The 24239-nt window shown below is 42.1% G+C and overlaps 2 protein-coding genes across 16 annotated transcripts in view; one reads left to right on the top strand and one right to left on the bottom strand.

Annotated features, from left to right (window-relative positions):
• Positions 1 to 11744, bottom strand: part of LOC140468838 (bcl-2-related protein A1-like) — a 55199-nt gene extending 43455 nt beyond the window's left edge. The window contains exon 1 of one of the 5 annotated variants that reach the window (XM_072564879.1): positions 11588 to 11744. The gene's annotated coding sequence lies outside the window, so the exon portion shown is untranslated. Of the gene's footprint in view, positions 1 to 10783; positions 10858 to 11587 lie in introns of those variants that run through there. The other 4 variants (XM_072564874.1, XM_072564880.1, XM_072564877.1 and 1 more) reach the window with 4 other exon arrangements.
• A 296-nt stretch (positions 11745 to 12040) lies between these two features.
• zfand6 (zinc finger, AN1-type domain 6) overlaps positions 12041 to 24239 on the top strand; it is a 44168-nt gene continuing 31969 nt past the window's right edge. Inside the window, exons 1-3 of one of the 11 annotated variants that reach the window (XM_072564865.1) lie at positions 12046 to 12148; positions 16628 to 16781; positions 19991 to 20153. In XM_072564865.1, coding sequence (XP_072420966.1) covers positions 20006 to 20153 — 148 coding nt within the window. In that variant the 5' untranslated portion in view covers positions 12046 to 12148; positions 16628 to 16781; positions 19991 to 20005. The other 10 variants (XM_072564864.1, XM_072564862.1, XM_072564868.1 and 7 more) reach the window with 10 other exon arrangements.

Genomic DNA, 24239 nt, shown 5'->3' with positions numbered 1-24239 from the left:
TCTTGATCCTATTTCTTCTGTTTTATTAAAGCTATGTTAGCTTGTTTGTATATTACGGTGATTATCTCAGGATAATTATTAGCTCTTCAGAAGCATGATCACATTTTCTATTCGCTTAGGGGTGGGAGTGGGAATTAGCAGCTTTGGTTGTTTTGAGTTCTTCTCTGAGTCTAGCTAGAACTTGGATTTGGAGGTGATGTAATCTTTAAAAGCTGAATGATCTGTCCAAGTAAGCTTTCATTGAATATTACAAATGTTAGGCCAGATTTTCCAAGGAGTGGCAATCTCACATAGACTATCTCTCTGCTCTTTTTTTTAATTAAACAAATGGCTTCATATTTCTAACAGGGTATTTCCAATCAGTTCTCCTTCAGAAACATGGAGCCATACTTCCATTCAGACAGGCTTCTCGAATTTCACAGCACTTAGCAAATGATATGCCTTTTCACAGCCGACCATTGTTATATTCTATATTTTAAAGATCTAGCATCACATGCTTTTGTCAGTTACTGAGAAAGGATAAGCATGCAAGTTAAGTGTGAGATTAGGGTGCTGGGGAGGTAGGGTGCCAGATAAGTAGGAAAGTAGCTGGGTAGGATACCAGGTAGATAAAGTGCCAAATGGGAAGGGATAGGGTGCCAGGTAGGAGACCTCGAAGTGGGTTGGGGAATAGGTTGCCTGGTGGGTAGGGTTTCAGGGCATACAGGGGTTCAGGTAAGTGAAGGGGTATTTAGGGTATGTCAAGATGAACGGTGGTTATTGGGTTCAGAGGTCATCCCAGATGTCCACCTATTTCGAATGCGGTTTTCCTCCCTTTGCCATCCAGTCAGCCCTCCACTGCACCACCTCCATTCGCTCTTCCACTGCTCTAAATCCGCACCCCCAATGCAAAAAGACAGAGTCCCCCTTGTCCTCACTCACTACCCCACCAGTCTTCACATTCAACGCATCATCATCAAACATGTCTGCCAACTCCAATTAGACCCCACCACCAAGAACATCTTGCCCTCCCCACCCCTCTCTGCCTTCCGCAAGGACTGTTCCATTCAACAGTCCATGGTTTGCACCAGTCTCCCCACCAATCCCCAAATACCTTCCCTTGTAACAGTAATAAACGCAAAACCTGCCAGTACACCATCCTCCTCATCTTCATCCAGGGCCCCAAACAGTCCTTTCAGATGAGACAGAAGTTCACCTGCCTCTCCTCCAACCTAGTTGACTGCATCAGGTGCTCCTGATGTGGTTTTCTCTACAGCGGGGAGACCAAACATAAACTTGGGAAATGGTTCGCTGAGCATCTCAGCTGGGCCCACAGCGGCCAACTGGACCTCCCAGTCACTGCCCATTTTAATTCCCCTTCACACTCCCCATCCGACATGACCATCCTTGGCCTCCTCCATTGCGACAATGAACCAAACAACAAATTGGAGGAACAACACCTCATCTTCCGCCTGGAGTAAAGATTAGAGTGGTTCTGCAAAAGCACAGCAGGTCAGGCAGCATCTGAAGAGCAGGAAAATTGATGTTTCAGGCAAAAGCCCTTCATCAGGTATGAGGCTGGGAACCTCGGGGGTGGAGAGATAAATGGGAGGGGGGGTAGAGCTGGGGAGAAGGTAGCTGGGAGTGCAATATGTTGGTGAAGGTGATAGGTCGGAGAGGAGGGTGGAGAGAATAGGTGGAAAGTAAGACTAACAGATCATGAAGACAGTGCTGAGCTGGAAGGTAAGAACTGGGGTAAAGTGGGTGGGGGGGGGGTAAATGAGGAAATTGGTGAAATCCACATTGATATCATGGGGTTAAAGGGTCCCGAGGTGGAAGATGACGTGTCATTCCTTCAGGCATCGGGTGGTGAGGGAGTGGTGGTGGAGGAGGCCCAGGACCTGCATGTCCTCGGCAGAATGGGAAGGGGAGTTGAAATGTTCGGCCACGGGGTGGTGAGGTTGATTGGTGCCCAGAGTACTCAACATTGAGTTCTCCAATTTCAAATAACCTCCCTTCCCAACCCCCAACTCCCTTACTGGCCCCTCCCCCTCCCTTTCATTCCTCCCTGCCAACCATCCCTACTTCACCACCCTGCCCCCACCACTCACTTTAGCTTCAGTTCCTCCCATACCCACCCGGAGTCCTGAAGAAGGGTTACACCCAAAACGTCAATGTCTCCACCTCCTGACGCTGCCTGACTTGCTGTGTTCTTCTAGCCTCCTGCTTGTCTACTTTGGATGTAGATTTGCTTGCTGAGCTTGAAGGTTCATTTTCAGACGTTTCGTCACCATACTAGGGAACATCTTCAGTGAGCCTCTGGACGAAGGCCAGAACCTCAACCTGAGCTGCAAATCTTCTCAAAATGCGCTGTCTACTTTGGATTCAAGCATCTGCAGTTTTTTTGTCTCTTAACAGGGGAATTCCAAGCAGAATTTTGAATATGCTTGGGAAATTTAAACAGGATCCGCTAAGCTGGGGATTTTGCAGGGTTCCCAGGGGCAACTGTCATCTATGACTCAGAAATTATTGTCTGGCTGATGGAAAATCCAGGCCATTCTCTTTTTATCTTAATTTTTATTGGCAATTTTTAGGATTCTCATCTCTTGCCTGACTACCTTCTATATGTTAAATGAAGAATAAATTTCTTGCTGTTGTTTAGCATCTGTAGCTTTATTTACTTTCACTTCCTTTTAATGACGTTTCTGAAATTTCCCTTGTCTACCAAGAGTCCATTCCCCACCCCCTCCTTTCTGTGGGTGTTTTGGCACCAATTAATCTTCCTCATTTCACTTCTAAGTTTTTTCAATGAACCATATGTGATGTTATTTGAATATACAGTTTAATTTTAGCTACAGAATGAGAAATGTCCTTTTCTGTAGTTTCTGCGTATCTTCTCGATTCTCCATGACACGCTGGGTCACGAGTTTTCATGTCTTACGTTTACTAATTTTGACTCTAAGTCACTTCCTGGTTTATATTTGAGGATGGAAATCTCCCATTAATAGAGCTTTCTTGCTTTCACAAACCCTCCTTATGACTTCAGTGGTTAGCACTGCTGCCTCACAGTGCCAGAGACCCAGGTTCAATTCCCGCCTCAGGTGACTGACTGTGTGGAGTTTGCACATTCTCCCCATGTCTGCGTGGGTTTGTTCCGGTTTCCTCCCACAGTCCAAAAATGTGCAGTTGAGGTGAATTGGCCATGCTAAATTGCCCGTAGTGTTAGGTGAAGGGATAAATGTAGGGGAATGGACCTGGATGGGTTGCGCTTCGACAGGTCGGTGTGGACTTGTTGGGCCGAAGGGCCTGTTTCCACACTGTAAGTAATCTAATCTAAAATATTCTGTCCTTCTTCGAACTGGAAGCTGATAAGTAAATAACAAATCGAATATTATCTTAATTTTGTTGTAGTAAAAATCTCCAGTAAGACCACTCAGATGGTTGGTTTTCGAAGCAATGTAATACCAACAGTGTGGGTTGATGTGACAAATCTGAGGTGATGCATTTTGGAAGGAGAAGGACAGGTGGAAATTTTACATTGAATGGCAGAACCCTTCTGAGTATTGATATGCAGGGGGATCTGGGTGTACACCGAAGGTGGCAGCGTAGGTAGATAAAAAATGCTTATGGCATGCCTTTCTTCATTGGAAGGGGCACTGAGTATAAGAATAGGCAAGTTATGCTGCAGCTTTATTGAATTCCAGTAAAGGGTAAAGTAAAAGTTTATCAGGGTGTTGCCTCATATAGGGAATTTTAGATATGAATAAAGTTTGGATAGATTGGGTTTATTTTTACTGGAGTTTGAAGGGTGACCTGATAGATTAGATTAGATTAGAAGTGTATAAGATTGTGAATGACAAGGATAGAGTGGAAAGTATGAAGCTTTTTCCCAGGGTGGAGGAGTCAATTACTAAGGGTCACAGGTTCAAGGTGTGGTGGGAGCAAGAACTTAAAAGAGATGTGATAGGCATGTTTTTCACAGAAAGGATAGTGAGAGCCTGAAACGCACTGCCAGAGGAGGTGGCGATAGTAGACACAATAACAGCATTCAAGAAGCATTTTGACAAATACATGAATAGGAAGGGAGTAGAGGGACACAGATCCTGTAAGAGAACATAGTTTTAGTATGGAAGGGTAAAATGTGTCAGCGCAGGCTTGGAGGGTCGAAGGGCCTGTTCCTGTGCTGCACTTATCTTTGTTTAATTCCTGCACCAGTTGAGGCTACCATGAAGGACTCTCCTTCTCAACCTCTCCCCACATGCCTGAGGTGAGGTGGCCCTCAGGTTAAATCACCGCCAGTTGTCTCTCTCTAATGAGAGAGCAGCTCTATTGTCTGGTAAGACTATGGCAAATTGACTCAACTATTTCGTAAAGATTACTGCTCAAGTACTCCTACCTAACTCATATTCAATGACCTAGTCTTCTCTCCTTTCTGAGAAAGAAAATTCCAAATGCCAAAATGTCTCTCAGAGAATAAATTGATATCTTGAATGGGAGACTCTTTATTTTAAACTGTGTTCCAGTTCAAGATTTCTTTGCTTCCTCACAGACTCTAAATAAGCTCTTCATTAGCCCAACTGCTGTCAAAATAATGCAATACTCTAGGATTTGTAATTCTGTCCATTTCCCACAAACACTGTGAATCAGTGGTTCTATGAATATGTAAATTTTTTCTTTTTTCTGTAACAGACAGAAATGTTAGCATTATGCTCTGATGATTAAGCAAACAATTAACAGAACAGACATAGCCAGTAAGATGATGTGATTATCAGGATGGTCATGGACATCTGACATAAAGATTTGCATTCCAAACCCAATTATAGTTGAATAGGTTACGTTTTGAAATGCAGTCACTGGTGTAATGTGGCAACAGGGAACCAATATACAGCCAATATACAATATATCTTGTCTACCTTTCTGTTCTATTTGAGTTTCTCTCCCCAGACAGCTTTAATGTGAGAGTCAGCCTCCTCCGTAATCCTGGTATTTGTCAGGTCCTCATGGCTGAAGCACGATTCCACTATCATTCAAATGTATGGCAGGATGTGGTCTATCAAAGTCCTCAACCAATGATTTCCAGCAGATCCTACCAATTGCAATCATCCCCACTTCCCAGTAATCTTTCATCACTTGTCTACAAATACATCCGATGCTACACTGCTGGCTGGTGGGTCTGCTGTAAGTGAAAGAATAGGCTGTCCGAATGCAGCTAAAAATCTCATCTTTCAGATCATTGGTATACAGAACAGGCTCAAAGGTAGAAGACAGAGGGTGGTGGTGGAGAGTTGTTTTTCAGAGTGGAGGCCTGTTACCAGTGGAGTACCACAAGGATCGGTGCTGGGTCCTCTACTTTTCATTTATATAAATGATTTGGATGTGAGCGTAAGAGGTACAGTTAGTAAGTTTGCAGATGACACCAGAATTGGAGGTTTAGTGGACAGCGAAGAATGTTACCTCAGATTGCAACAGGATCTTGAACAGATGGGCCAATGGGCTGAGAAGTGGCAGATGGAATTTAATTCAGATAAATGCGAGGTGCTACATTTTGGGAAATCTTCGCAGGACTTATACACTTAATGGTAAGGACCTAGGCAGTGTTGCTAAACAAAGAGACCTTGGAGTGCAGGTTCATAGCTCCTCGAAAGTGAAGTCACAGGTAGATTAGATTAGATTACTTACAGTGTGGAAACAGGCCCTTCGGCCCAACAAGTCCACACCACCCCGCCGAAGCGCAACCCACCCATACCCCTACATCTACCCCTTACCTAACACTACAGGCAATTTAACATGGCCAATTCACCTGACCTGCACATATTTGGACTGTGGGAGGAAACCGGAGCACATGGAGGAAACCCACACAGACACGGGGAGAATGTGCAAACTCCACACAGTCAGTCACCTGAGGCGAGAATTGAACCCGGGTCTCTGGCGCTGTGAGGCAGCAGTACTAACCACTGTGCCACCATGCCGCCCACCTTCATTGCATTAGCGAAGGTGGCAGCAACTACAATGAAGATGGGAAAGAGCCCACTGAGGGGATAGTGAAGGTGGCGTTTGGTATGCTTTCCTTTATTGGTCAGAGTATTGAGTCCAGGAGCTGGGAGGTCGTTGTTGCGGCTGTACAGGACATTGGTTAGCCCACTGTTGGAATATTGCATGCAATTCTGCTCTCCTTCCTATCAGAAAGATGTTGTGAAACTTGAAAGGAGTCAGAAAAGATTTACAAGGATGTCGCCAGGGTTGGAGGATTTGAGCTATAGGGAGAGGCTGAACAGGCTGGGGCTGTTTTCCCTGGAGCATCAGAGGCTGAGGGATGACCTTATAGAGGTTTACAAAATTATGAGGGGCATGGATAGGATAAATAGACAAAGTGTTTTTCCTGGGGTTGGGGGAGTCCAGAACTAGAGGGCGTAGGTTTAGGGTGAGAGGGGAAAGATATAAAAGGAACCTAAGGGGTAACATTTTCACACAGAGGGTGGTACGTGTATGGAATGAGCTGCCAGAGGAAGTGGTGGAGGCTGGGACAATTGCAACATTTAAAAGGCATTTGGATGGGTATATGAATAGAAAGGATTTGGAGGGATATGGGCCGGGTGCTGGCAGGTGGGACTAGATTGGGTTGGTAAACCTGGTCGGCATGGACGGGTTGGACCGAAGGGTCTGTTTCCCTGCTGTACATCTCTGACTCTATGGTATTGCCCCCTTCCATCTTAGTGACCACAGATAACCTGTGGTACACCTTCCTGTCTACGGAGAACAAGTTCAGTTTTTTCATCTCATCACCTCACAGTTGTTAATCTTCCCTATCAGCTCAATACTGGCAAAGCAATCTGAAGCATCTCTTTGACGCATCAGCTTCAAAACACCAGCTAGTATTTTCTGTAGCACGTCACATAGGGCACCACCTTGCAATGGTGCTGGGGACAAACATTTGCTGATGCAAAGGCCACACTGATTTCGATGGACCTAGGCTTTCAGAATCTTACCACCATTTCACTGTACTGGAACCCATCAGTGGGCTCTTTCCCATCTTCATTGTAGTTGCTGCCACCTTCACTAATGCAATGAAACAAACTATACCCCAGCCCCTGGTCAATTTTCAGGTTGCTTTTCTACAGGATCCATGGCCAATTTCTGTATGTACCCAACTCTGAGGTATCCTGTTAGTCACCTTAACATCATTCACTTGTCTCTCAGCCCTCTCCAGGTCTTGTTCACATTAAGGGTGGAACTCACGCATACTCTCCATAACCATAACGTGGAGGGGCCGGTGTTGGGTTGGGGTGGACAAAGTTAAAAATCATACAACACCAGGTTATAGTCCAATGAGTTTATTTGGAAGCACTAGCTTTTGGAACACTGCTCCTTCATCAGGTAGCAGGATAGGTTTGTTCAATATTTCATTTCAGTTGCATTACTCTATAAACTTTTGCTATAAATTCTGTGTCTTATGGTCCTGCTCCACAGCTACCTAATGAAGGAGTAGCACTCCAAAAACTAGTGCTTCCAAATAAACCTGTTGAACATTTAACCTAGTGTCGTGTGAATTTTAAGTTGCTCCATAACCAGATACTGTAAATACTGTACACCCCACTGTTTGAATTCTCTTCCCATGCATCCTCTCCTGCCTTTCACTATTTAATTCTGCCACCAGCAGATTCACTAGGAAGACAGACAGCCCTGTCTTCCAACTCCTTTACTTCTTTCTGAAACTGGTTTAATTTCTCTGTCAGAATATGAATTGCCTCTGTGTATACAGATGTACTACCACCTGCCCCTTCCCCATCTTCTCCACCGAATAGCTAGTGCATGTTAGGAGTTGCATCCACAATGCAAAAACCTTTAACTCGTTACCCGCATACCCTACTTTCCATTGACCTTGTTCAGGATTTTGTTGTCAACCATAAAGTCCTCCTCTGATCACCAGAATTTGTAAACAGTTCCTGTTCCACTGCTTGCAATGGTTCTTAAAATTACAGTTTTTATAAATAACAAAATCACAACCACTGAGCCTGGATCAACCATAACATTCTTGCTTCTTCAAATAACCCTCAAAATGTCCTTATAGACAACCTCTAAAATCTAAGCTAGCCTAAAAGACAGACCTAGATTGCTTCATCTGCTTTAAATCCCTCCATGATTTAACCTCTGCACTCACCCAAAACACAGTCGCCAAGACCTATTAGAAAATAGATAGAAAAAGCTGGAGAAACTCAGCAGGTCTGGCAGCATCTGTGGAGAGAAAGTAGACTTAACATTTCAGGTCCAGTGACCCTTCTACAGAATTGATTGTAGCTAGGGAAAGGTTAGTATATATGCTGGAGAAGAGGTGGGGGGAGGAGGAAGGTATAAATGATAGGTGGAGATGGGGAAAAGAGAGAACGAACAGCAGTTAGACAGACAACGGAATGGATGATGGTGAGCATGGGAGGAAGAAAAGCTGCTAATGCAGACTGTCAGTGGGTGAAAATTTTGTGGTGAAGAGTGGCCCATGTGGCAAGGTCTGGTGTCGGGGAACAAAGGGCTCTGGCCCTAAAATTATTAAACTCAATATTGAGTCCTGAAGGCTGGGTCCCCGTGAGAATTTGAGATGCTGTTCTTCCAGCTTGCACTGGGCTTCAGTGGAACACTGCAGCAAGCCCAACACAGAGAATTGGCAAGGGAACTCAGTGGTGTGTTGGACTGGCAGGAAGCTTGAGGTCACTTTTGCAGAGAGAACGTAGGTGTTCTTCAGAGTGGTTATCCAGTCTGTCTTCTGTTTCCCCAGTGTGGGGCAGACCACATTGTGAGCAGTGAATACACATACTAGATTGAGTGAAGATCAGGTAAAGCAGTACTTCACCAGGAAGGTATGTCTGGGGCCTTGGATAGAGGAAGAAAACAGGCAGGGGTTATATCTGCTGCAATTGCATAGGAACGTACCATAGGCGTGTGGGGAGATGATGGGAGTGGAAAAGGAGTGTACCAAGCTTTTCCTAACTACAATCAGTTCTGATGAAGGATCACTGGATCTGAAACATTGACTCTGCTTTCTGTCCACCAACGCTGCCAGATCTGTTAAGTTTCTCCAGCTATTTTTGCTTTTATTTCAAATTTCCAACATTCAGTTTTTTTCTATTAGAAAAACCTTTACTGAAAAAAACCACAAGTAAAATCCAACATTTCTCCTCCAAATTCAAATCTCCTGAATATGATTGTTACCCTTAAATTACTTCAACCTCTCAGTCCCTCAGATTTGGCTGATGACTTACAATCCTCCACACAGATGATCCTTCCTATGAGCCAGATTGACTGTTTCTGATCCTCCTCAACTGCAGATCCCTTCAGACTAAGATCGCTACAATTGGGCTAGAATCAATCCCAATACAGCTCGTGCATCCAGTGCTGATTGTAAGCCTTAGTTCCGCGATCAGTCCTGACACTTCAAACTGCCTTAAAGTTCCATTGATTTTATTTCTGGTTTTATAAAAATTCATATCAAACATATCATCAGCACACCAAACATTTTCCATGTTGTTTAGGATTGGCAATGCTAATCCTCTTCAGTGCATTACACACACAGTCCAGATAAACAGGATCAATGAAATCCCTGCAGTCCTTTTTCAGGGAAAAACCCAGTTCAGACGATATGATCAGTTCAGTCTTGTCCAAAACATCTCTCCTGCTATTTGGAGATGAATAGCATCAGCACCACTCCTAAGGTGTACAAAGGTTTGAACTATTTGTTTTCCTCCTAACTGGAAACTCATCATTATAACAATGACCAGATTCCAATAGTATTGGGTTATCAATCTCTTAATTGTACCTGGCAATGGCAAATAATGGCATTTCTCTGTACCTTTGTCCCATGAAAGCAGTCAATGTTGGTTTCTTCTTGTTGAGCCACTATCTTTTAATGTTTGTATTATCCCCATCCTATCTCTCCAACCCTGTATTTCCCATGGCTAATTCACAATCCCCTGGACACTATGGGCAAATTGGCATGGCCAATCCACCTAACCTGCATATCTTTGGATTGTGGGAGGAAACTGAAGCACCCGGAGCAAAGCCATCCAGACATAGGGAGACAAAAACAGAAATTGCTGAAAAAATTCAGCAGGTCTGGCAACACCTGTGAAGAGAAATCAGACATGGGGAGAATGTGCAAACTCCACACAGTTAGCTGGAATCGAACCTGGGTCCCTGGCAGCAGCGCTAACAACTGAGCCACCATGCCAACCTAGTTTATACATAAATTTATAATTTTACAAATTTACAAAATTCTGGTTAGGGGAGATTCTGAACCCACACTGTATCCTAGATAGTATCTCCACTACCAGAACATGCGGATCAGAGCTGGAAATCTGCAACAATCAAGTCACAAATCCAAATTGGTCTTTTGCACTATCTCTAACAGATCACTGGCATCCAGCTGTCAAATGCAAATACCTTCGAACGTTGTTACAGAACAATGATTCATAGTGTTGTGTTAGTGCAGATAAGTTGTAATACAATAATACACCTAATGACTAACTAGAGATAAACTTTCTCTTACTGTATTTTCAACAAGTTCATGTGCGATGCTTATAGCAGGTTAATCGTGTGTCCTCTGATGCACCAGGTTGGTGACCCAAATTTCATTTGAATAGTGATTTAGATTTTTGGATCCTAATTATCTTTGAAATTATCTACTTAAAATCAGGTATGGTGACACACTGCCCTTGCCTCACAGTACCAATGTAGGACTTGATTGGCTAAGGAAGTTGCATTCATAACTGTCAAACTAATTTGTGAAACAAAAACAGAAATTTCTTGGAAAACTCACCAATCTGTGGTGAGTGTCTGTGGAGAGGAGGCAGAGTTAACGTTTCGGCTCCAGTAACTCATTAGATCTATTTCCTGTTTGGCCAAGTAACACAAAGAAAATTAAAGCCTTTTCCGTTTCTATCCATTTCTCCAAAAGACAACATGTATGTGAAAGCAGCGGGAAGTCTCCAAGCGAAGGGCAATTGCCGAACATTTTGAGTAGCCATTTGTAACAAGTAATAGGTGTTTAATGCTTATGAAAATAGAACCATACTTGTGACAAGTACTTCGTACAAGCATCCTTGCCTATAAGGTGCAGAAGGCCATAAGTCATACAACATCACGTTATAGTCCAACAGCTTTATTTAAAATCAAGCTTGCGGACTGCTGCTCCAAAAGCTTCTGGTTTCAAGTAAGCCTGTTGGAGTATAACCTGTTATTGTGTGCCTTACAACCTTGACAACACCAATCCAACATCGGCACCTCCACATCATAAGGTGCAGTTAAGGTAAAACGGCAGGAGAATGGCAGCAAATCAAGATCCTCATTCGCAGAGTCAGGGCTGATACAATGGCCTAAACGGCTTTATTTGCAACGTAACAATTCTGTAAGGCATCAGTAGCTTCATTTAAGACCAAAAAAAAAGACTCGGGGTTCGTCAATCTGGTCAAGGCATCCCAGACAATTTAGCCGCGTCATATCAGAGATGGCACAGTGACAGCCTGAGAGATTCTAATAATTTAAGCAACAGGAGAAGATTACAGTCAAAAAGCATGAAATAATACCTTGGCCACCTTGCCTGCTGCAGCAGACTTGCACTGACCTTAACTTCCCAGGGACTTTGATTGGCAGGAGCAAGGTTTCTCGTGCCGGTGATGACGCGGCGGCCCCGCCCAACAGCCAATGGGAAGCACCACGCCGTGTGTGACGTCAGGGGTAGGCTGAGCGGGCCGCTTTGTCGGTGTAAACAGGCCTGGGGAGGCCAGGCCTAGCCCAGCCAAGCCGGGGGACACAGGGCGCTCGCTCTTTGCCAGTTCGTTTTCGCGTTATTTTAATTTCGCAGGTAGGTTACCACCGCCACGAGATTTCAGGCGAGTCCTGCCCAATCAGTATTTTCTTTTCCCCTCGCACTTGCGGTTTAATATACCTGCCACCGCGGGCTTGCGGCCTGGTCAGGTAATTTCCTTCGTCCCCACCCACGGCTGAAGGGATTGATTTTTGTGTCCTACCTACTCTTGCTTTATTTTACAACTATTATTCTCGCTCCCCTACCACTCAGGCCTTGAACGCCCTCCACTTGAAACCCGAACCGACAGAGGAAGCGCCGAGAGGGGACGCGGCTAGCCAAGGGGGCGGGGCCTGAATCGATCTGACTGACGTCGCCGTAAGCCAATGGGAAGTGGGTGAATCCGGTTTTGGCACCGTGATTGACAACGTCGCGGGGAGCCTGTGGCCACTCAGGTTGGAAGTAGTGGGCGGGATTTCCGGCTGTCTGTTTTGAACCGTGGGGAGGAGCTCGATGATGTCGGGATCAGGTCTCCGGTTTGGCAGTTGTTTGCTGCCCGGGCACGGGAGATTCTGGAGCGGAGCAACGCCGCCGGGAGTTGATGACGTATTGCCCGGTGTAAGGGGCGGGGCGCGGGGTAGGGTGGAATGGCCCGGTTTCATATCGAGGGATATTCTGTTCATTCAGCTTTTGGGGCCTGGCAGTTGCCATGGTGAGAAGGCGCGGGTGGGTGGGGCTAAACGGTCCCCTTCGCCCCGGAACCTGCTTCTGGGAGGTGATGTCATGTACATCACCAAACGCACAGTCCCTGAGCCTTGTCATTAGTACATTGTAAGTAAAAATATTCAAACTTTTTTTGAAAACAATATAAAGCAGGTATAATAGAGTCTTTAATATATTTAAAACCTCAAGATATGAGTCTGGCTGCATCGAAACGATGATATTCTGTAAGAAAAACATTTACTTTCTACATTTGCTACTTTACATTTTGTAAACAACGTTTAAGGACCTAATTTGTAGGTCAGGTTACGAATGAGGTTGTGGACTTACTCAGCTGGTAAATTTGCTTGCAGACGTTTCATGACCATGCCAGGTAACGTCATGAGCGAGCCTCCGGTGAAACATTGGCGTTCTGTCCCGGTTTGCTGAGATCGGTGATGTTTCCGGTTTTGTTCCTTAGCAGCTGGTAAGGAACTCTACATGTTTGTTAATGCAATTCTGGATTGGGTGCCAGGCCTCCAAGAATTTCTGTGCATGTCAATGTTTGGCATGTCCTAGGAATGTTGTACCAAGAGACAGGGTCATCTATCACTTTTATCCCCACACGGACAAAGAAAGACATCAATTCAACCTGAACAATGTATCTATCCTAGGGCAAGTCAAACTAAGACATCCACAGGAATTCTTGGGGGCCTGACACTCGACCTGGAACTCTGTTAGCTAACATGTAGAGTTAGACCCCCCTATACCAACCACTAAGAAACAAAACCGGAAAAGATATCAGCCAAACTGGGACATACAAACAGCAAGTGGGTCAGAACACCCAGTGCTTCACTGGAGGTGCACTAATGGTGTTACCTAGTATGGTGATGAAACGGCTGCAAACAAACTTACCAGGTCAGCAAGCAAGTCAATGACCTCAGTTTTACATGTCTCTTCCTGATTAAAGTATCTTTTAAATGTGTTTCTTTTTGTCTCCAAATCATGAAAGTTAGTTCCCATTTTCTCAGGCCAAAAGGCTGGATGCACATGGTAGGCTAATATAGTGTTAAAGCCTGTAAGACTGATACCGGATGGATTGCCAAGGCATCAGAAGCTGACATGACAAAGGCCTGCCTAGCTCAGTCTGCCCTGCAATATTCTCCTTACTAATATCTGCCCAGTGGTGCCAGATTTGGGAGAGCTGTCCCAGAAACTGGTCAAGCCACATAATTCTCACAGACTGTCAGTAAGATAGCATTCAATTTGTAAGATTAACTCATTCCTGATTATACTCTTATCCATTAGGAAGGGTATATAATCAAGATCATGCTGCCCTGGGAATTCACAACATTGATGTATCGTTGCAATAGCTCAAACCTGGGCAAGGAAACCTAAGAGAATGTCTATTAACATCATACTCTCAAAACACCCAGGCATATAACCCTGCCAGTTGTAACCAGTGACATCACTCTGCTCTGTAAATTAATGCTTCACCCGAATGGTATGCCCGTAGCCCTGTGGGGTGTAGAGGGGGTGGGCAGGTTGGAGGTGGAAAGGCTCATGTGTGGGTGCCATGGGGCAGGCAGTTCATGTTGAGGATTGATCAAGAGTGGATTCGGGTGCAACAGAGGAAACAGTACCTTTGCACTTCTGAAGAGGGTACTGTGCTGGAAGTGCATGTTTATTCAGTTAGGCAACTGATGAGTTGGGAAGGGGAGAAAGCTGACATGTAGGCAATGGAATTAAGTTTTGAGGGCTTCATCCTGGAGGAAGGTTGAATGAAAAAAGATGAAGTCCGAAACACTGAAGTCAGACAAATATGAGAGAAAATTTGGAAGAATGGACCATTGGGTAACTTGTGGATTTGCATCAGAAGAGGGAAGATTAAGGGATGAAAAAAGTTTGAGAAAGCAAGAATAGATTGGAATAGTTGGTTTACTCTAGAAGCAGTGTGTGATCCTACAACCAATGGTTGATAAGGCTAAACTGTATCCAATCAATGTTTGATGGCTAGTTGAGCAACTGTTGCGAGAAGGAGGCTACATGAGCACCTAACTTTGATAGAGCCTGACATGTGAATGCAAAGACCAAGAGAACTGTTTGCAACTAACTTCAACCAGAAATGCTGAGTGATTTAGCCATTTACTCATCCTGAGACCCTCATATCACAAATGCTAGTCTTCAGCAATTGAATATACTGTAAGTAATGTCAAATAATGGCTGAGTGCACTAAATCCTGTAAAGCTATGGGATTTGGCAACAAACCAGGTGTAGTGGGTTGTGATGGGAGATTCAGCTCATTTTATGCATGGGTCAACTGCTTTTTGTCATTTGTATAAATGATTTGGATGTGAACATAGGGGGTATAGTTGGTAAGTTTGCAGATGGCACCAAAATTTGAGGTGTAGCGGACAGCGAAGAAGGTTACTTCAGATTACAATGAGATCTTGATCAGATGAGCTAGTGGGCTGAGGAGTGGCAGATGGAGTTTAATTAAGATAAATATGAGGTGCTGCATTTTGGAAAGCAGGACTTATACACTTAATGGTAAGGACCTGGGGACTGTTACTAAACAAAGATCTTGAAGTGCAGGTTCATGGTTCCTTGAAAGTGGATTAGATCCCCATACAGTCTGGAAACAGGCCATTTGGCCCAACAAGTGCACACCGACCCTCTGAAGATTAACCCACCCAGACCCATTTTCCTCTGACTGATGTACCTAATACTGGCAATTTAGCATGGCCAATCTACCTGACCCCTGCACATCTTTGGATTGTGGGAGGAAATCGGAGCACTAGGAGGAAACCCAGGCAGACACGGGGAAAATGTGCAAACTCCACACAGACAGTTGATCGAAGCTGGAATCGAACCCAGCTTGGCACTGGTGCTGTGAGGCTGCAGTGCTAACTACTGAACCACCGTGTCATCCATTGTTTTATGAAAATAATGACTGCATAAGGGAAGTGTTCTGTTTCTAAATATACTGGACCAGCCCTGGGGCCAGGAACAGCCCTGTTTAATTTGACTTGATCCATACAAGGCACAAGTAGATAGGATAATGAAGAAGGCATTTGGTATGCTTTCCTTTTTGGTCAGAGCATTGAGTATAAGAGTTCCGAGGTCATGTTGCAGCTGTACAAGACGTTGGTTAGGCCATTTTTGGAATATTGCGTGCAATTCTGGTCTCCCTCCTATAGGAAGGATGTTGGCAAACTTGAAAGGGATCAGAAAAAATTTACAAAGATGTTGCCAGGGTTGGAGGGTTTGAGCTGTAGGGAGAGGCTGAATAGGCTGGGGCTGTTTTTCCTGCAGCATTGGAGGCTGAGGGGTGACCTTGTAGTGGTTTACCAAAATTGAGGGGCATGGATAGAGTAAATTGACAAGGTCTTTTCCCTGGCGGAATTGAAAATGTGGACGTAGGTTTAGCTGAGAGGGGGAAGATATAAAAGGGACCTATGGGGCAACTTTTCAGAGAAGGTGGTGCATGTATGGAATGAGCTGCCAGAGGGAGTGGTGGAGACTGGTACAATTAAACATTTAAAAGGCATCTGGATGGGTATATGAATAGAAAGGGTTTAGGGGGAATATGGGCAAAGTGCTGGCAAACAGGACTCGATTAGGTTAAGATATCTGGTTGGCATGGTCGAATTGGATCAAAGGGTCTGTTTCTGTGCTGTACATCTGACTCTATCAGTTCCCAGAAATAGTGATGATCTGGTCATTCTTGGGACATTGATATTTGAACTTTGTAGTGGGGTAGCTATTCTACTGTGTTTTTTTTATTGAAAGGTTAAAAATATTCGTACAGCACTTGTGCCATTCCTTTAACCACATGAGAGTTTGGGATAAGTGAATAGTAAAGAAGTTTAGGGAAGGAATTCAGAGCATTGAGACTGTGTAGTTGAAGGCACAGTTGTCAATGGTGGTACAATTCAAATTGGGAATGTGCAAGAAGTCAAATTATGTGACCATTGATCTGAAATGTTGTTTTCGATGCTTTTTCTATAGTTGCTACTTAACCTGCTGAGTATGTCCAGCATCAACAGTGTTTTACTTCAGTCATTTGGGAAAATATTGTTATCCAGCAATCTATTTTTCTACTGCTGGGGACAACCCATGCATTTCAATGTAATGAACTTCTCTTTGCTTTTTAAGGAAGCCCTGTTTGTGAAACTTGACGAGGTTACAGATGAGTTGTGTGAGATAGCCGCGCTCGGAGATCTTGTTAATGCAGAGGATTGCATAGCATCAATGAATGACATAACCAGGCTGACCTAATCAACAAGCCCATGCTGGTGTAATGCTCTAGGTTAGCGTCCTCTCTTTCCTCACCTATATCTCCCATTGTAATCCTCTAATCCCTTCTCCCTCAGTTGCTTGTCTAACCTCTCCTTAAATGCTTTCAAACTATTCAGTTTAACCACTCTGCTGGCAATGAGTTTCGCAACAAAAATGTTTCTTCTGAATTCCTTATTTTATTTTCTTGCTGAATAATTTCATTTTGGTAGCCCCAAATTAGAGGAAACAATGTCTCTGTATCCCCTCTTTCAAAATATTTCAGTATTTAAAGGCCTCTAATAGGTCATCTGCAGTTCTGTTTTTTTTCAAAGTAAGAGACTGGTCATTCAATCTTTGCCTGATCTGTATATCAATGCATTTGTGGTGTCACTTTTTTAAACTTTTCTGCATCTTTTCTAGTGTCTCCATACCTTTTTCATAGCGTCAAGTCGAAGTATAATACAGTACCATATAAATTTGATCTAAACAAGGTTCAGTACAGATTGAGCATAACTTCTTTCCTTTGCAATGTTATTTCGCTACAACTAAAGCCTGATTTATGTTTTAAATCAAGACCTCACTCAAATTGCAGCTTGTGATTTGCTCTATTTGTGCTTGTAGAGAAGTACTTGTGCTTCTCCTCTGTGCTTCTCCTCTGTGCTTCTCCTCTGTGCTTCTCCCCCCTGCAGTATTTTGTGTTCAAAATAGTTGGTGGTTCTGAGAGAAGATTTGGATGAAGTAAGCCTATATGTAGGAAATTGCTTGAAGTAGCTTAGTTAATTAACTGTATCTGGTATTTTCACCGGTTTCCTCCCCATTGGGTAAGGTGTTGCAGTGGGTGTGGCTTGCTGAAGTGACATCACATTGACTGACAGCTGATCTTGTGCTGACGAAACAATAAGTATTACGGTAAACCTGGGTGTGGGGGAAACCTGTATCCAGTCAGGGATACAAATTATGCAAAAATCAAGAAATTGAGGTATATGCTGATCTTTTAAAGTCATTTTAATGAGCGAGTTGGTTAGTAGAAAATTTTTAATCCAAGGATGAATTTCTAGCCTAAAATTCTGCTATGGTCTTCTATAATTAATCTAGCATACCTGAAATCTTCAGTTAACAAAACTTATTTTCCTCTTTCTTTGGACGTATTTAACATTGAATTATTATGCAGTGATTTAGTAGGTGACGTGTGCTTAAAGTGAGTCCAGATGTCAAGGATTGGTAAAATGGTCTCCACAGGTTTTGATATAATGATGACATGTTAGTTCTCAAGAAATGGGATTGTTCTTTACTTTGATAATTAATCCACTGGACCTAATTCTTTCTTTGTTAGGATTCTTTCTTTTCAACTTCTTGGGTATTTTTGCTTTTTAACCAAACAGGGGAGAGAGATGTTCAGTTCAGATTCTCTATTTGCCTCTATGTACAGATTTGTAACAAACTTCAACTCGGCTAATCTGAGGGCTGTTGTCAGGCTGTCTTTCCTTAACTCAATAACTCTTAGTGCCACTCTGTCTCAAAGTAACAACCTGACTACTCCAAAAAGCAGTATTGCACAGGTAAAAATGTGCGCTACATGATTTTTTTTTTCCAAGTTGCAAAACTCTCCTAGTATTTTGAGTGTACGATGGTGTACAACTTCCATTCCAGTTTATAGTCTAAAAAGGAAAAAATGTGGTCCTTCACACTGTAGCATAGATAAGTACCAAATTCAGAAATTATAAATTTATATTTTCTAAGCTTTAAAATTGTTGTACAAGATAATGGTTCTGAAAAGGTTAATGTTGGTGACTGTACAAGGACTTGGGGTCATCAAGACTTGGGTGAAGAAAAGGCAGAACAGCTTCGAATCTGTTGAGTGAAAATAGTTTGAATCCCTTCATATGTCTAACTTGCTAATGTTCCTTGTACATGAGGCAATACACTTCATTGGGTCTTGTCGTGCAATGGTAATGTCCCTATCTCTTAACCAGAAAAAGATGTCATGTGTCCAAACAGGCTGTAATGAAAAGACGCTCTTTTACAGTGAGTTAATTCACTGACCTCTGCCACTGTAGCCCCTTAAACCAGCAAGGAAAATAGAAAGGTGGCGGCAAAGCACCCTCGCTACAGTCTGGTGGCTGGCATCACACTAATTGACATCACTAAACTATCTTTGCATTGAAGCTGTGGAAAGATACCCCATTTGAGTTGCTGGTCCACATTTGCTAGCTGTACTGTTTGCCACTGATTGTATGACTGGTGTAATCAGTTGAATGTTTTCATTTACTTTTTGCTCCTGCAGTGAAACTTGCAAGCTTCTAAATTTTTAAAGTTTAATTCTACCCCTTGCTCTGTACTATCCCTTTTTAGAAATTTGTAAATTCATAAATGTATGAACACCATATCACTGTAATTGTGCATTATTTTCTGGAAATCTGTCCCTTTGTTTCTCCTCATTCCATTTCTCCCACTTCCAGAGCAAGACTTAAATGTACTGTGCCTGTTTTGTGATGTTAAGTACCTTAAGTTATCTTAATCACTACTCCCTTTATTATCTATACCCTGTTTTTGAAATTAAATTTATCTTTTTATAACTGTTTAAATGTTATGAATTAAAGGTAACAATGCAGTATCATCCCAGTTCAGAACAATGAAACTGTGGATCACAAATGATGAAAGTTTGGTTCCTTTCTATGATAGATCAAGTCCACCAGAAATGACAGGCATAGTCATGGGTGTGCAAATAATAAGTATAGTGCTCTAGCCACATCATTGTGGAAAAAAATTCACAGGCACACTGTAGCTAAATGTATTTCACTTGTGTATATTAACAAATGTCTACATATAATTTCCATGGAAGTAAAGTTCTTGATGATAAAGAAAAATTTTACCAAAATATATATGCATACTGTCATGCAGTGAATTTTGAGTGTGAACCTATGATCAAGTGTATTACTGTTACTAATTTGAAATGCATTTAGCTATATCTGCAATGTCAGCAAATCAGCAATGTTCTAGAGTGCTTAGTACTCTGCATTGAGTTAAGATCTTGATAGGCAAGGAGAATTATAATTGCAATCTGCCAATGAATTATTCTGCAAACGCTGATTTGAAAGTTGTTTTTTTCCTAATGTTCTTTCCAAGCTGTATTTTGTGTAGAGGTCAGTCCAGCTTACAACACTATATTGTGTTTCTGGTTTTGCATCTGTCCTATCTTGTGACCGTGACTCTTGAAATTTTCTAACTTTCTCTTGTAAGACCTGTTGGAGGAACATGGCTCAAGAAACCAATCAGACTCAAGTGCCTATGCTGTGTACCACTGGCTGTGGATTTTATGGGAACCCACGAACGAATGGCATGTGTTCAGTTTGCTATAAGGATTTTCTTCAAAGGCAAAACAATAATGGTCGAATCAGTCCTGGTAAATATCTTGCAACCAATAATTGAAGTTGATTTTTTTTTTAACTGGCCATAAATTTATTTTCTGATTAAAGCCACACTGTGGGAGTGAGGGAGAGATTTTGTTATGAATTTGAAAAATAATGCCACTACATAGAATTCCGTGTCCTCTCGAGGTGCTGACTCTTGATTTTCAATATCTTCAGATTGTGATATGGCCTGGTTCTAAGTAGTCATGCAAGACTCTAATTAGAATCTCAAATCAACACGTTTTTACTTGATTATTTTGCGCAGTCCCCCCTTTCAGGGAGTGATCTGATTAGCCTCTGCTTAATTAATGTGCAAGTAATCTACATTGCTTTCAAATTGAATTTTTTTTTCATTGCATTTAAAAATACTGGATGCCATCAGAACATGGTGCCGCTAGCCTGTGAAAAGTATTTTGTTGCTGTATGATTTTGTATCTCTTGCAATATGTTGTAACTATGTAGTCTTATCAAAGAAAGTATAATTTTCCCAGCAGAGAACAAAAGCCCCCAACCCCTCGACATCTGAAACTCGAATAGTTTTAAATATTTACTCTCATCAGCTGATAGTTTATAAATAAATTCCAACTCCCCAGTTAACATGTTGATATTTGCCTAGAGATGACTAGATTGTCCTGCTCTTCAAGCTGTTCTGAGAGGATAGGTTGAACTTATGGAACTTCCTGGTCAGTTGCATTCAGGAAAGTGGGGAATTTTGTAGAATGAAGGGTATCTTTCCCTTTTTAAAACCCTTGTCTTTTTCTACCTTTTGTTTTGAATTGCTTTTAAGAAGGTACATGTCCTTAAGTATCCTGCTAATGTTTTTTGCATGATTTCTATAAGTTCTAATGAGTTGTATGAAATTGAAACACTTTTTCTTTACTGTATTTAAGACTTCCTGTATGTTCATGTTGCTGCATTATTATAAGTGCAAAATCATGGTGTCTCAACTTTTTATCCATGAAGGACATTGCTGTTACCAGGTTTCTCTCTGCTGTTGTGATTTGGGCCACTTGCTTATGTTCTGGGTCTGTCTTATGACTTCTTCCATGTGCCAATGGTTTGGTGGTAATTACCCTGATAGGCTTAGGCTTAATTGGAAAAGAGAAGCTAATCAGCCAACCAGGATATTGGTGACTAAGTCATCAAGTGGTTTATAATTTTATTTCACATTTTGTTCTACACCTCAAGTGTTTTGGAATTAGTCATAAAGTTACAGATGTACAGCATGGAAACAGACCCTTCACTCCAACTCCTCCACACTGACCAGGTATCCTAAATAAATCTGGTCGCATTTGGCCCATATCCCTGTCAACCCTTCCTATTCATATGCCCATCCAAATGCCTCTTAAATGTTTTAATTATACCAGCCTCCATCACTTCCAGTGGCAGCTCTTTCCATACATACACCACTGTCTGTGTGGAAAATGTTTCCCCTAAGTCCCTTTTCAGTCTCTTCCCCTCTCGCCTTAAACCTGTGCCCTCGAGTTTTGGACTCTCCCCACCCAGAAGAAAAGACCTTGTCTATTTACCCTATCCGTGATCTCAATGATCAAGGGAAAATAGCCCCAGCCCCTCTCTGTAGCTGAAACTGTCCAATCATGGCAACATTCTCTTAAATCTTTTCTGAATCCTTTCAAGTTTCACAACATCCATTCTATACCAGGGAGACCAGAATTGCATGTAGTATTCCAAAAGTGGTCTAACCAAAGACCTGTACCGCCGCAACATGACCTCCCAACTCCTACATTCAATGCTTTGAACAATAAAAGCAAGCACATGAAATGCTGCCTTCACTATTCTATCTACCTGCGACTCCACTTTCAATGAACTATCAACCTGCACTCCAAGGTCTTGGTTCAGCAGCACTCCCCAGGACCTCACCATTATGTGTCTAAGTCCTGCCTTGATTTGCCTTTCCAAAATGCAGCACCTCTCATTTATCTAAATTAAACTCCAACGGCCACTCCTCAACCCATTGCCCTACCTGATCAAATCCCGTTGTACTCTGAGGTAACCTTAGCTCCTGATTTGCTTATTGTAGGGATACCAATGATTAACACAGCCACCTTTCCTGGCTTCCTCTGTTTCCTAACTGGCACGTAACCTTCAATATTGAATTCCCAATCTACTTTTCAGCCATGTCTGTAAGACCACCTGATCAGATCATACTTATTCATTTCCATTTCTGTTTTCCATTCATCAATTTTGTTTTGAATGTTATAGAAATTCCAAGTGAAGAATTTTTAGTTTTGCCCTTCTGCCCTAGCAGAAACTGGCAGTGAAACTTGGTAATTACAGTTATTACTCTTCCAAAACTAAAAGCAAAACTGCACGGCATGCTGAAATCCAGAAATGACTGTTGGTAATTCCACATTTTTTCAGTTCCATGTATTCTGAGGCAGACTTTGGATAACAAATGACCGGCCTAGAGTTTCTGCCAAAAAAAGTCTGAAAAATTGACACCTCATTGATTTGAGACAAAATTTGTTGGAAAGTTTGTCCATAGTTGTGCACATGGAGCCTCTTTCATAGTTTCCCTACACCGTGGAAGGAAGTCAGTTGTCCATCAGGTCCACACCAACCCTCTGAAGAGCATCCCACCCAGACTCATTCTATCCTCCCCACGTTATGCCAGTATAACTTTATTTTTGCTGAATGTTAAATGCTTTCATTGTTAAAGAAACCCTACAGTTTTTAAAAAAAAAATTGAATCCATTAACTCAGTTGTTCATTACTTTGTGTACTCCAGTTTGAATTATACTTTAAATTATGAATGTCACTAGTAAATTGTAAAGTCATACTTTGAGATTGAGATCCATGTTCAATCTCCACATGTGGGATAAAGTTCATCACAACTTGCAATGTGCCTTCAGTACGTTGGAGGAAAACTGTTTACAATTCCACAGGAATCATTCCGACAGCAACAGTGATGAAACTACCATATTACTTCTACTTTTGTATTCAGTGAGCAGCTTTCTTAGTTGCCATGTATGTCCCTGCAGTATCCTCCAACATTTATTTATATTCCCACTAACTGGTTCAACTCTTAAACTTTATTTTTTCAAATATCTTGCTATATAATTTTACTTAAGATGTTTTTAGATTCAAAGTCATACAGCACAGAAACAAACTTTTCAGTCCAACTCGCAGTTCATTCCACTTATGAACCAACTTGTTCTGCTATTTGTTGGCTCTACCATGATGTTAACTTTCTGATATTTGCTAAAGATATAAAAATCTAGCTTCTCTAGTTTGTATTAATAACAATGTTTTTTAAAAAAAACAGAATTATTTCCCCAGAATATTGTCCAGTTTGAGATTCAATTGCTATTTATCTTGCCTTATCTGAGGGTGAATGACCTATGAATGGGGCTTTAGCAGATTAATTCGATGGCTGAACATTTAAAGACATCAATTTTGTGTCTTTTCTACCTACCCCCCCCCTCATTTCCTGTGAGAGAATCTACATGGTGTTTTCTGTTTACTAAACGATAATGTTTAACACAATGGAGCTTGATCATCCACTTCTTTGCTACCCAATCCTTCAAGTATTTTGTAATTGCATCAACTAATTTTAAAATACATTTTTATCTGAAATTTTACTATTTTAACTGAACTAGCAGTAGGTACATACAAGAGGTAAGGTACATTTGCTTAGGAGTTAGAATAAGAGTAAATTTGAAGTAAAAGTTGAATTTATAAACTCTTTCACAAATTCCTGATGTCTTAAGTGTTTTATGACCAATGAAATACTTCTGGTGTAATGTTTTTTTTTTAAAAAACTGCTAATTTGCATCCAACAAGGTCCCTTTAAAAAAAATCTAATAATGACCTGACAACTGGTTTTTGGCTTAATGAGTAAATGTTGACCAGTTGCTGTGAAGAACTCAGTATTCTTTGAGTAGAGCTGTGAGATCTTTGCATACACTTGAGAGGAAAATTTGAGTTAAGGCCACATCCATAAGTAAGCACTTCAGACAGCGCAAAACTCCCTCTGTAACAGAATCCAGACGGCACTTCCATTATATGTTCAAACCTCGAGTAATGTGTAGCCTTCTGATTCAGACGTTCAGAATTCA

Source organism: Chiloscyllium punctatum, chromosome 48, assembly GCF_047496795.1.
Source record: "Chiloscyllium punctatum isolate Juve2018m chromosome 48, sChiPun1.3, whole genome shotgun sequence".
Taxonomy (NCBI): Eukaryota; Metazoa; Chordata; class Chondrichthyes; order Orectolobiformes; family Hemiscylliidae; genus Chiloscyllium; species Chiloscyllium punctatum.
Note: the sequence above shows the minus strand (reverse complement) of the source record. Positions and strands in the feature narration are given on the sequence as shown.